Source organism: Ostrinia nubilalis, chromosome 22 (genome assembly GCF_963855985.1).
Source record: "Ostrinia nubilalis chromosome 22, ilOstNubi1.1, whole genome shotgun sequence".
Taxonomy (NCBI): domain Eukaryota; kingdom Metazoa; phylum Arthropoda; class Insecta; order Lepidoptera; family Crambidae; genus Ostrinia; species Ostrinia nubilalis.
In genome coordinates, this window is record NC_087109.1 from 9118819 (window position 1) to 9132780 (window position 13962).

The 13962-nt window shown below is 39.1% G+C and overlaps 1 protein-coding gene across 1 annotated transcript; it reads left to right on the top strand.

Moving 5' to 3' along the window:
- Positions 1-782: 782 nt before the first annotated feature.
- Positions 783-2889, top strand: LOC135082796 (putative nuclease HARBI1). The gene is made up of 5 exons (XM_063977557.1): positions 783-1024; positions 1101-1295; positions 1366-1498; positions 1607-1748; positions 1861-2889. The coding sequence occupies exons 2-5, from the start codon at positions 1279-1281 to the stop codon at positions 1962-1964; spliced, it is 396 nt and encodes a 131-aa protein (XP_063833627.1). The 5' UTR covers positions 783-1024; positions 1101-1278; the 3' UTR covers positions 1965-2889.
- The last annotated feature ends 11073 nt before the right edge of the window (positions 2890-13962 follow it).

Here is a 13962-nt window from a genome sequence, read left to right on the forward strand (position 1 = left end):
AACAGCAGCAAAATGTTGTAATTTTAAAGAAGAGGAATGGTTCGAGACATGTTAGTTATAGGCTTGAGAGATTCGAATGTTAAAGAAAGGTTATTAAGAGAAAAGGAGTTGAATCTCGACACAGCAGTGGAAATATGCAGAGCAGCGGAATACAGCAGACAAAATATGAGAAAGCTTGATGAAAAACTGCAAGAAATAAATTTTGTAAAGGAAAGTCCAGCATGTAATTATTATGAAGTTATACTACTTCTACTGGGTTCAATATGCTTTTCATTTCTCCTTACCAAATTACCTTTGTTGTTTTTAACTTCTGCTATTCATACTAACACCAACTAAAAAAAATTTCAGTGAGGCTAAAATAATGAATATTCGACAACTCTACATAGGTATTAGGTAGGTACATAGCAACTGCATTCTGATTAGGAAGATCATTAGTAAAACCGTTCAAACAAATTTGACTTTCATCAAAAAATCGCAAATCTCCAAACGCAGTCTTCGTCGACCTAGTTTGCTCGTATTGCCAAAGATGCGTACTAACTTAGAAAAAAAAGTATTATCTTTGAAGGAGCACACTTTTTTATAACAAACTACCTAAGACATAGATAACGTTGACGTTAATTCTCATGGAGGTGTAAATTTTATCTTAGTCCTCGTACGCAAATTGTTATAATATTTTCTTTGAAAGATAAAGCGGTGAGTGTTTGGTGTTAATGGAAATAAAATTTAGTGAACCACAAGAGTTCTTTTTCGGCACAATTTATTGTTAATCCGAGTGTTTTTTTTAGAATATAATAGCGCACACCTGCATGATGGGCATGATTGAACGTGAGCGTCGCATGAGACGCTCTCAGATGAGGAGACAAGCGCTGCGGAGAGCATCGATGTCCTGGGATATGCCGGATGTGGAGTTCATCAGCAATTACAGGCTGTCGTTGCCGTTATTTCAACAGCTTGTTGATGATCTCGCGCCGTTCATGCCCCAAAGGCTTAGCTTAGATCAACAGGGATCTCTGCGGAGTTCAATGTAAGTACCTTCTTTGCAAATGTGATTACTTAAAGCGAATCCGTCCGTTTTTTAAATGTTACTTTTAATATTATAGATCATGGCTGCCTTAGACTTTTACGCCGGGGGCAGCTAAGAGGCGGGTTGGAAAAGATTATAATTTAAGGCTCTGCCAGACTGCTGTCCACAAGTGTGTGGCTGAAGTCACAGATGCCTTAAATGAACCAGCAATTCTCTAACGGCACATCGCCTTCCCTGGTAACCGTGAGGAGAGAATGGCGGTTATGAGAGGGTAGGTACTCATTTCAAGCTGTTATTATGGCTCAAGAATAGAAAGGGACATAATCCAACTTTTTTTGCAGATTCATGGATGTCTTTGGCTTCCCTGGTGTTGTGGGCTGTATTGATGGCACAAACATTGCCATCATACGGCCCCATGATTATGAGGAGGCTTTCTTTAATAGGAAGCATTACCACTCCTTAAATGCAATGATTGTAAGTTTTTATTAGTATCTACCTTAGTTTGCTGCGGCACTTCTGACTATTTATTGTAGAAAAATGAGATGGGTTATTTATAGTTTTTTAAATTTTATAATTTTCTAGATATGTGATGCAGATCTCAATGTACTTCATGTGGATGCCTCTTATGGAGGTGCCAGCCATGACTCGCATGTGTGGAATAGGAGCGCTTTGGAGGCTCACATGCGAAGTCTGACTGAAGCCGGTGAAGTGTGCTGGCTATTAGGTAATACATGGAATAATATTTCACCTTTTATGTTCTAAGACTGATTTTCTACTAGAATTGTGCTATGCCTTTATCGTGCAGCATACCTAAGTAACTTATTTTTACCTTATAGAGGATTCTGGATATTGGATACGCCCAGCGGGAGTGGCTGATGACTCCTATTCTGCAAGCAGCTCCGGATTCTCCAGAAGTACACTACACAGATCTTCACTGTAGCACCCGCAACACTGTAGAACGGTGCATTGGAGTATTGAAGGCTAGGTGGCACTGTCTTCTAGCGCACCGAACTCTCCACTATGATCCAGTCAAAGCTGGGAAAATTGTCAATGCGTGTATCGTATTGCACAACATCTGCAACCGTGCACGCATTAAAGTTCCCACACTGGACGGGTATGATTTGAGAAGGGACGGCAGAAGACAACCAGCGCAGCCAGTCTATGTTGGAGATGGGGCCACTTCACGAGGGTTGGTGGAAAGATTGTGGAGGGACCGGCACAACTACAGATAAGCGCTCGATAACGATTACAAACGCTGCTTCTTCTCAGTACTAACCCACAATAGTTCAGAAGCAGTGGTAGGATAAAGTTATGTTGGGACATGTAAAAGTGCCTGATAATGAATCTGACGAAGAAAGTCATACTGATTCACAATCCGACGATGGAATAGAAAATGAATACAATTTGAATCAGTCATATTAAAATAACAAGTATAGACGAACAAATAAAACAAAGGCAGAAATGACGCGAAAATTCGAGAGCGTATTACCGCAAAAAAAAGGAAACTAGGGAACTATTACAAGTAAATATTACAGAAGAAAATATTGAAGAAGAAGTGAAAAATTCAAAATACAGTCAAACAATTTCTAAAACGTCAAGTCGCAAAAATTGGATTACTAACCCAGTTGTTAGTAGCACCTTGCTGTAAATGTCATCATAATTATATGGCTGTCCAACGAGGCAAAAATCGGAGCTAATAGTTCAGTATTGATAGTAGCGCCTTCCTGCTGCTGGGACGGCTCAGTTTTGGACAACTTTTATACGAATTATTGATAAATTCAATTTTTTAAATAAAATTTAAACCTTTTTTAATTAAAACAATTTGAAAAAATTCACTTTTAGCGTTCCTTTTACGGTATCATCGATTAATTTATTATTATTATTAATCACTATTTAAGACTTATCCTGCTAGGTTCGTTTCTCATTTTATACCTCATAATATTCCTATTTATGCGTAATATAATATATCAAAAACCTACCAATGTACAAGTCTTTATTTTTTTGGTTGTTCTCCTTTTTTTTGGATGCGATCGGGGATGGTCGACAACATGACCGCGCGGCCCTACGGAACGGATTTTCGAATTTTCGGCTGTTATCTCATCGACATGCTTTCAGAAAACAAATGGGTAAATTGGCATCCAAAGGATCTAAAAACAAAGGTGTCAAATGTAATAAAAATAGATAAAGTTTTCTAAGCAAGTGTAACTGGCAGACTGGATAAATTAAGTGCAGCCCGATTGTAACTTGTACAGCTGCAAATTGAAACTACCAGGAAGCAACATCAGTTCACAGAAAATCATTCAATCGATTTGTTCGGATAATTTGTGTCCATCCATTCTGTTACTTCTCCCGATTTGCCACTTAATCTGATTCGAGACATGTGATTTCAGCATGATGGCTGCCCTGCACATTTCAGAAGAAGTGTCAGAGAATGGATGGACACAAATTATCCGAACAAATGGATCGGACAAGGTGGGCCTTTACCCTGGCCAGCCGGAAGTTCAGACCTAACCCCCATGGATTTTTATGTGTGGGGGCACATGAAGATTCTCGTGTACAGTGAGACCAACCCAATTTCGTCAGTTGAAGTATTGAGAGACAGGATAAATAATGCGGCCAATGAAATGAGAAGGACTTATAACTAATAATACCCAAAGCTGTTTCTTGCATTGTTGTAAAGTTGTTAAACTTGGTGGTTCTTGGCGTTTTTGTACTTGCTTTCGTTTTTTTCCGAGTGACAACAGCTGTTGATATTCGAGTATGTGTTTCGACTTTAAGTGTATTTTTAAGGAGGTGGTGCCACCTCCTTTGCGAGAAAACGTTTTGCCACAATTTTTGCATTTTGCAAAACCAACACCACCATATTATGCTTGACGTAAGACGCATTTTAGTTTGCGTTTGCTTTGTACAACTGTACACCCACAATGGGGATGTTGCCTGGGTCAAAAAGCAAGAGTTTTAATTAGTCCGTCAGTTAACTTATCAAAAAATACTCTACTCGTATTTTTCACTTTTTCAAACTAATGAAAATTTAAAGAGATAAAGCGCCCCAAAGTTCATAAGAAGAGGCCCGTGACGTCAACGCTTGCTTAAAAATGCCGCACGTTGTGACGTCGTGCGCAACTTCAACGCACCATAACTATTTGTTAGATTGACAAATAAAATTATACGTGTCCAATATTTTTTATATTAAACATTACGGACTAAAAAAATTTTTTTAGGCAACTAGCCTATTATATTCACAAATTAAAAAATCGTACTCAAAGATCGTACATCAACAACAAATCGAACAAACAACGACAAGCGCGGCTTTTGTGACAGACAAGTGACAGCTCGGTTGATTTTTTTTTTGTATCTCTCCTGGCCTAGAACTTTGTCCATTGGCCATCGAATAAAAAAAACTGATACAAGATGGCTATTGGTAAAACAGGCTGATGACAGCCCAGAGAAAAACATCCGACACTTTTGAATCGGTCACGGTTACGGATATCCATAACATCCCTGCTATAAAATAGAAGATGCTGATGGATGGAGAAAATACAGGCAGCTTTTGAAAGTTGTCAATATGAGCTGAAACAAACAGGAGCTGGAGGAGCCGGTGGACAGATTTGTGATGAGGTTGAAAACAGCAGCAAAATGTTGTAATTTTAAAGAAGAGGAATGGTTCGAGACATGTTAGTTATAGGCTTGAGAGATTCGAATGTTAAAGAAAGGTTATTAAGAGAAAAGGAGTTAAATCTCGACACAGCAGTGGAAATACGCAGAGCAGCGGAATACAGCAGACAAAATATGAGAGAGCTTGACGAAAAACTGCAGACTTCTGGTTAATATTCTTGAAAAAGCGTCATCTGGATTGACTACACAAAACCGCTACGTTTTTAAAGAATGGAGAAAATTGAGCAACGTGAGGTCATCAAATACCTGTTTAAAAAAATTAACTCTAAACGAGATTCACGAATTGTCGAAGATATGTTAACAACATTGTAGGAATCTGCTCCATCGTATAAGATTTTGAAAAATTGGGATGCAGAATTTTAACGCGGACGACAAGAGTATTGAATATCCGGCAGGCCTACGACGTCTACGTCTATGACTGAAGAAAACATCGGGAAAATCTGTGATCTGCAGGGCTACTGTTATCGCGGCGTTTTATCGATTTTGGCGGCGTTTTATCGATTTTGACGTCTCTGTATCGCTTCATCTACCGGTGCTAACATGGCACCCCGAAAATTATCATGTCATCTGTCAAAATGTGATAGTGATAGAAAGATAAAGTACCTTTTTTTGAGCAGGAAAAAATTAAATTGGTTTATGCTTCAACATCATCCACTTCTGCATTGGAACCATCAGCTTCAACGTCATTAGAAGTAGTCGAAGTCGAAGATGACGCAATCGATGACGCTATTTTTGTTTGTATAAATCTATAAGCCTTACATATTAAATCTTTGATTGTTCAAATTGGCTTTTAATTACACCATTTTTACAAAATACTTTTTGTATGTATACTCACCGCCCCGGGAGAGGCGGCGAGTTATGTGGGACTACCTTGTCAGGTGGCAGCAATAGCGGCTGCCAACCGACAAGTATACCCACTAAAAACTTGCGATGCACCCTCTGCGTATTAGTGGTACGACGCCAGTTGCTTGCGATTCCAATTCCAGACCCACGCATGGCCCAGCCTTTGCCGGACCTCCCACGCTAAGGAGACCTACACTATACCCTAGAACTTGCAATGCAATGAATCTAACAGCAAATATGCTTTCATTGCATAAATTGTAGTGTTCTTAAGTAATTTTTATTCTATTTAATACAGACGAAACTTGGAATACTCCGGGCACGAGTCAAGAGCCTACGAGGGAGGCACCTTCAAAATCGGCACCACCGTTGGCACCGTCAAAGAAGAAGAAGGTGGTCACTAAGGCGGATAGAACTAGTGAATACTTCATAGAGGGTGAGAGGCGTTATTATGAATTGGAGAGAGAAAGAATACGTCAGAGAGACATCGAGTTTTTACAAGCTCAATGGCTCGAATTCATGGCTGCATTAGCATTGCTAATAATCCCATTCATCACAAGAGAACAAAGCATATAGATATAAAATACTATTTTTCAAGGGAACAAATAGAAAATAATATTTAAATTGGTTTATGTTCCTACAGGTCAGCAGCTGGCGGATGTACTAACAAAACCATTACCAGCCGTCACTTTTAAAGTTATGCGAAGCGAAATTGGTTTGGAATACATACATTTATTATTTTATGATATAATTTTTGTTTTGTTGATATTTAAGCTCCAAGGTTATTGAGTTAGTTATTTAATAAAGTGGTCTGATTAGGTTTTTCTGGGTTTTTCCTAATCCTCTGCAACAAATATTAATGTTGGACCATGATTATGTAATTTCTCCCAGAACACACTTCGAAGTTTATACGTTCCGTTTATTGATTAACATATTTATTTATGCAAATGTACATAATGTTATACTTAACCTTATTACATTAGTACATTGTTTAAGAATGTATGCTTTAGTTACCAGATAAAGGTAAGAATTAATTTTTGAAGGGGCGTGTTGAATGTAATTGCTTGATTGATGGCTTTTGATGTACGGGACTCCGTGGGTAGCTCCCATAGAGCATACTTTTCTTCTTTATGTTTTAATGGTGTAGCGGTAAGCGGTAACTCTTTGCGCCGAGTATAGTCTACGTCAAGGAGTAAAATACGATATTTTACAATATATTTTATAAAGTGATTACGTGAGTTTCATTAAGCCACGTACCCTTTAAAAGGCTAAAGACAATTTATTTCAGGAGATAGTGGATATGCTCTACGACCTTGGTGTCTGACGCCAATTTTACATGCCGAAGATGGATCTGCAAAATACAGATATTCGGAGGCTTTAAGAAAAGCACGTTCTTTAATTGAAAGATGCAATGGAGTACTTAAAGGGAGATTTAGGTGCCTCCATAAAGAGAGAGTTACATTACAAGCCAAATAAGGCAACCAAAATAATCAATGCATGTTGTGTACTGCACAATATGGGCATTGCACACAATGTCCCTGATCCTGGCATGCCTCCGGATGAGGATCTCGGATTTTATTCCACAACAACCACCATCTAGAGATGGTGAAACTTCAAGATTTTTTTTTAATCAGGCACGAGCCAAACAAAATTTAATAATTGACAATTATTTCAATTAATTATGCTTGGTGCACTCATCATATCTATGCATAGGCGCTGCTTTTGGAGACTGGTCAGTCTAACTTATATTTCTATGCTTGTCATTACTATTAGTATTGTAGTATCTATTTGTATGTCTAGATATCAGCAGCACATCACCTATGCCAATAATTTCTATGATTAAAAAAAAGTCTATACTGTTTGTGGTAATCAAAATAAACATGGACTATTTTTGCCGGTCAACATTGTTTTAATAAATCCAATTAAATCTTGAACAATTACAATTTTGTATACCCACCCATTCATAAGGCTCCTACACACAGTGCTGGTGGCAGGAATTAATCAAATTTCGTTTCATTGGGATGACGAAACTGTGTTGCTATTAATTGAAAAATTTCATGAAAATAACATATTACGGAATTCCTGAAATGCAGACTATGAGAATAGGAAAAAACGAACGAACGCATTGAACATAATTGCAAGTGTATTTGACATTGATAAAGACGAAGTAGAAAGAAAGTAAAAAAATTTAAACTCTCATTATTTTCGGGAAAAAAGAAGGTTGAACAGTTGCACAAATCTGGTGCAGGCATAGATGATGTACAGGAACCAAAGTTCAAAATCGTGATCAAGTGCATTGTCATACAGACTTCTACATCCTCTGTATCCAGTGAAAATAAACTCTGTATCCTGCTGAAGAAAATACTTATCCTTTCCTTTCCTTGTGTTAGCATTAAATGTGATATAATTATTCTGTAAATCTTATTTGCTTTGTAAATCGCATGTTCGAGCGGGCAACCCCAAAATTAGTGGGAAAAGTAAATACGTGGATGACGACACTGACGCTCGAGCATACGATGGTGGATTACGTTTTGATGCGATTGTAAAATGTGATTATTCGAAATAAGAATATTGAGTTCAAAGTACGTGGTTTCAATACATATCCTGGAGTATTTCAACACTTGGACATTTTACACTGCGCGTTTAGTCCCAAACTAAGCAAAGCTTGTACTATGGGTACTAGACAACAGATATAAACATACTTACATACTTTTTTTTTGTAAATACATACATACATACTTATTATACACAGAAAACACCCACTTATCGAATAATATACACCATACAAAAATGCGTGGTAAAATCAGAGAACTGTTCCTGAATCAACAACTTACCTACTACTGCTATTTCTATTTATTTTATTTCAACCGGCAGATATTGGTCGCTTTTTCTTAGCATTTGCCTTTTAATATTGGACTCGAAGTGCTGTGCTGTCAAAATGGGGACTTGTGATGGTGCAGGGAATCGAAATCAAGAAAATGATGATTCAAGCGTTGTTATGGCAAGTTTAGTAAGTACAGATTGTGGGAAGCTAATATTAAGTCTTTAAAGAATTGGACCAATAGCGAATTGGACAAATCGCGAATTTGTTTCACGATTTTGGACCAATTGCGAATTGGACCAATCGCGCCTAAACGGTACAATTTTGCTTGAGCTCACGTCCATTGACCGCGTTTAATGGTACATGACATGGACCAGGTCATTTTTTATTTGGCGAGACGCCTATCTTAACACCAGATGAGGATTTAACAGAAATTAAAAAGAAAGAAACCTTATTTACAACAAAAGTTACAATAGTTTTGTAAACGCTGGAGTCAAGAGGACCTTACAAAAACAGACATAAATGAACTGGAGTTCAAGAAAATATAGCTGTAAATGACATTGTGTTAATTTTTGAAAATAGCAACATTCAGAATTTTATGTTGGTAGTAATATCAATATTATGAGGTTGGTAGCAATGACTAGCAATATGGCCTACTTCTATGTAAATTGTCTCTGTTCATTACGGTGCAAATAAATAATTTCAAAAGTAAAAGGTTCTTCTTAAAACACCGGTATTGGCGGCATGGTAAAAATTCACGCTGACTCATTTTGTACTACAATTACTTCAAATAGCCAAAGGGCTGAGCCTAGGAGCTGAAATTGGACAAGCTGGAAATTCCAAGTTGTAATCCTGAAGGCGTTATGTGCTTACGACGTAGTGGATGGCTCACGTCCATGCCCCCACACAACAGAGGACATATAAGCATATTATTCTGATTGGCAAAAGCTAGACGCAATGGCGCAAGGTGTGATTGTAACCAGATTATCCCCAAATGTGATGCTACAAGTACAAAACTGCGAAACAGCTCATCAGATATAGAACAAGCTAATAACCTTATTATAACTTAAGCTAATACATAATAATAAAGATGAAAGATTGCCTCCAGCGAAGTGGCTACTTGGTAGAGTTTTGGACCCATCCATCCAAAAAGTTTATATGGTCTGTGGGATGGTAAAATTATTACACCCACGAGAGTATTTACGGAAGAATTTGAATGCTCCTTAAAAATGTGAGGATCTGCACTGAGCCAGGGTGCACCATAGGAAACCTGCGAGGAAAATAATACTAAGTGAAGAAAATAAGGCGATGAGAGTCCAATTCGCGCGAGAATACAGGGACTTTGATTTCTCGCAAGCTATATTTGCCGACGAAAAAAGTTTTAAATCAAACCAAATAGGACGTCGGCATTTATGGCGTGTTGACAACACTCGCTATGAGCCGCGTAATGTGTATTCCAACAATAACTCAGGCAGAATATGCGTAAACATGTGGGAATGGATGAGTACCGCTGGACCCGGGGAGCTCGTAGAAATATCTGGCAGAACCACTGGGCACGGGCAGTCTTACCTCGAGCTCCTCCAGGAGACGATGATCCCTTGTAATATAGTATGTAAGTAATTATAAGAATATAATAGCATAGTTTAGTGTACACCGCATGAATGCATGTAGGTCGATGACATACACGACCTCAGCGTGTGACGTAGTTTAAGTTAGAATATAATATTTTGTAATGCACTTTTTAATCCAATTATTACACGACTATAATCAAGACAACATTTATTCATCTACACGATCCCGTTACTACACCCCACTGTGCGATTGGTGTCATCCGGAGACCGAAGTGCCGGAATTTATATTCATGCAAGATAATCGTCCAATCCGTGTGTGGTGCAGGGATGGCTCCAGGCACAGCCTGCCATTCGCACAGTGCGTTGGCTTTCACGATCCCTAAATCTTAATCCAGTCGAAAATCTTTGGGATCAAAAGACGTGTAATTTTTGCCTCCACCCGGGACAGCGAAGTGCAAAAGTCAAAGTGCACCGACCTACAAGTAAAACCCTAAAAACCATGTTTTTTAGAGGTTATGTTTAAAAACTCACTAAAACGCCTCTGGAAGGCGCATCCGACGAAGAATCGGCGAGCAACAAAATTTTCCGGGTTGGTGTGATTGTCCCCTACCCATCTGGCGACATCAAAACTGCTGAAACTTCAGCGGTTTGGCGGTGAAGGGCAAAAAAAGACTCGCACGTGGAGATCATGTAACACACGATATTTAGACATGTAGTGTATGACGCACTTCTCCTCAGTACTGACTTAGTGCAAGGCATTTATACTTATAAGTTAACTGTAAGTAATTTTGAGACTAGTATTAAACCGATCGTCTACCAATTAACATCTTTCATTCCATCTCCTTGGTCCCCACATTACAGACATTTAGAGTAAATTGATTTTAAAATTTCAATTTTTGCACCGTAATAACTTTTTACAAAAGCAATATTTTAAAAATCTGCAACTGCTATTTTGTGCGCGCTAGCTCAGCCTAACCGTATGACTAATTAGAAAAATTTTAGGCCTAGCAGTCTGCACACCAAAAAATATTTTTTTATAAAATAGTAAATTTTCAGTTTTTCGCAAATCGGTCGCCGCGGCGAGCTGCATCTAGATTTTAGACACCTTAGTTTTAAATTTCAGATTTTTAGTGCAATAAATAACATATTTAAGTGTTTTTTATAGATCATAAATAAATAATTAATCGAGCTTTCTGGATTGCCAAACGGTCCCCCGAGTGCTTCATGCCAACTAACTTTATGCCAACCCACAGGGCCGACATAATTTAAATATCTGTTTACATGGTATTAAATGTTAAATAAATAAAATAGTTAATTAAATATCAGTAGCTCCAGCGCAGCAAATACTTATCGCTTAATACTATGCTTGTGATTCTTTTCAAAGATGCGTTAGTGATACAGCTGGTGTATAACATAAGACATAATTTAAATATCTGTTAGCATACTATAACATACAATATACTAGTTATCTCAATGCAGATGCACTAGACAGGCAAGAGGGAAAACCTTAAAAACCAATTTGACGGTGAACAGTCCACACAAAGATTTTTTTAAGAAAACTGTCACTTATACGCAATAATAAGCCAAGAAGTGCAGTCCATATGCATAACAGTGAATAATTGGTCATCTGTATGTCATGACTCAATGATGGCAGTTACTGGCCATTACATCAAAGAAGAGGGATTTGAACTTAAGTTTGTTCTAATGGATTGCGTTCCATTGATTGAAGTCACATAGACAAATATCTTCCGCGTGTATTAAAAGGTATTTGACGATTGGGGGCAAATATCAAAAGTGCTTTAGAAAAAGAACTTGGTTGGCAGCATTTCTCATGTTACACACATACCCTAAATTTAGTGGTAAATGACGCACTAAAAGACTGTTCAGGTACACATGCTTTCAATGAGCACGGTACGATTGCGCGGAACCTATTTAAATCTGCCGCCAACTCCGTCCCGCCAAAACTTACACGGCGAGCGCGCGCTACTACAGCAGCGCCGCGCTCCACGACGGCAAACGAACGAAAACTACGCAACGCGTTCTCTCGCGTTTGGACCGGCATCGCGAGTGCCACGCTTATTGTGTGCTCCAACGGAAATGTGAAATTTGGTGACTTTTTGGAAATGTTTTGTGTGTGAGGCCTCCACCATACTGTGCTTGACGTTAGTGACTCAAGTGAATCACCGAAGGCACCGGGCGAAGCCCTAACTACCGGCCGGCGGCGTCCTACAGAGTACCTACCAGCAGCGCGGCGGCAGACAAGGTACCTGTTCGATTGTTTCTGTGTTTTGTTGATTGTGTTGTGCCTGGACGACACTGGGGAACTCATATTCGGATAAGTTATCGAAGTAGTTAACAAAGACAAAGATTTTACCGACATTTTAAGCAAGGTAAAAATGATCGTCCGAAATTTCAAGGAGAGCAACGTCGCCTGGGAAAAGCTTAAAAAATACCAAGAGCAGACCGGTAGCGTACCTAAGATTGATCCAGAAAGTACCTACTAGATGGAACTCCTCGTTCGCAATGCTGATGCTTGCGCACCAGCTTAGGGCGGCTTGCACCATTTCGGGGTCTTTTCTCTATCTTATCCAGACATTTTACTACAATGTACAATTTTCCGAGTGGTACACAGACAAGACGGCATTCGATAGCGACTTTAAAAACAAAATTTTTTGGACGGACGAAGCGTCCTTCACAAGATCAGGGCTATTTAATTGCCACAATGCACATTTTTCCCTCGGGCATCCAAAGACTCCAGCTTTCAGCCGGTGCTGAACGTTTAATCGCTACCGGTGTAGCGAAAGTTTGGGCGGGAATGATTGACGATCGCGTTTTGGGGCCATTCTTTTTGCCACGAGCTTATATGGCCACTAACTGATAAAATTTTCTGCAACTCAATTTGGAGGAAATGCTAGAGGAGCTACTGTTGGCCACATACAGAGGGCTCATGTTCCAGCACGACGGGGCTCCCGCCCATTACTCAATTGGATGCCGGTAATACTTAAATCAGCGATTGGGCACTTGGATCAGACGTGGTGTCCCAGTACCGTGGCCTGCGCGTTCACCTGACATCACTCTACTTGATTTTTTCTTGAGAGGTCATGTCAAGAATGAAGTCTACGCAGTGGAATCCGCCAATGAAGATGAAATGCGCATTCTTATTCACAATGCCTTCGCCACCATAACACCGGCAATGCTTACGGCGAACACCGTAAGTTCCGTAAGCCAAATTCTTAGTAGAGCAATTTTTTCAACATTTTATTTCCCAGACCAATTCTTCATGAAATGTTATGTGAATGACAAGTGTTAATTAACTGTCAAATGTGAAAAACCTTTTGAATTTGTTCAAAAACACAAGTAAGTATAAATGATTACACTACATTAAGGCTACATTAACAACCCAAGCTTCACTATAATATTCCTGTAATCTAATGGTAACTATAAAAAAATAAATTTCATTTTCAGTGCCAACGGCAAGAATAGTATCACATGCCCAAGTGGAGACCCTGCTAAGTCTCTTGGAGGCTAACAGTGAAATAGCGTGTGTTCGTGTGATGGGGGTGCCTTGGCCAGTCAGTGTGGCGTCGATGAGTTCCGGCGCAACACGGCGCGGACACTAAACACGTTTAAAGAGGCCCAAGCCTGGAAAACGGTTAGGCCTGTTTTTTTACTGACATTAACCAGTAAACTGATCAACATACTTACACAACAGCGTCTAAGATGTATCTAAATTTTTCAGTATTGGCGTGAACTAAAATACCGGACACGGAAGCGGGACACAGCAATCCGGCAACCCGGTCGAAACTTCGGCCAAAAACAGGTCATTAACAGCCGTACCACTATTCCAAGACACAAGAATTACTTACCTGTGACCGTTACTACCAATACTCTAGAGTCTAGACTAGAGGCGTGGCACTCAAAATTAAACCGAGCAGTCAGTAAGAAGAATCTTGAAATTTTAAATGACGACATCCTGTGTTATTCTTCACATGAATAAAACAGAACCTCTTAAAAAAAGGATCTAATAAGTT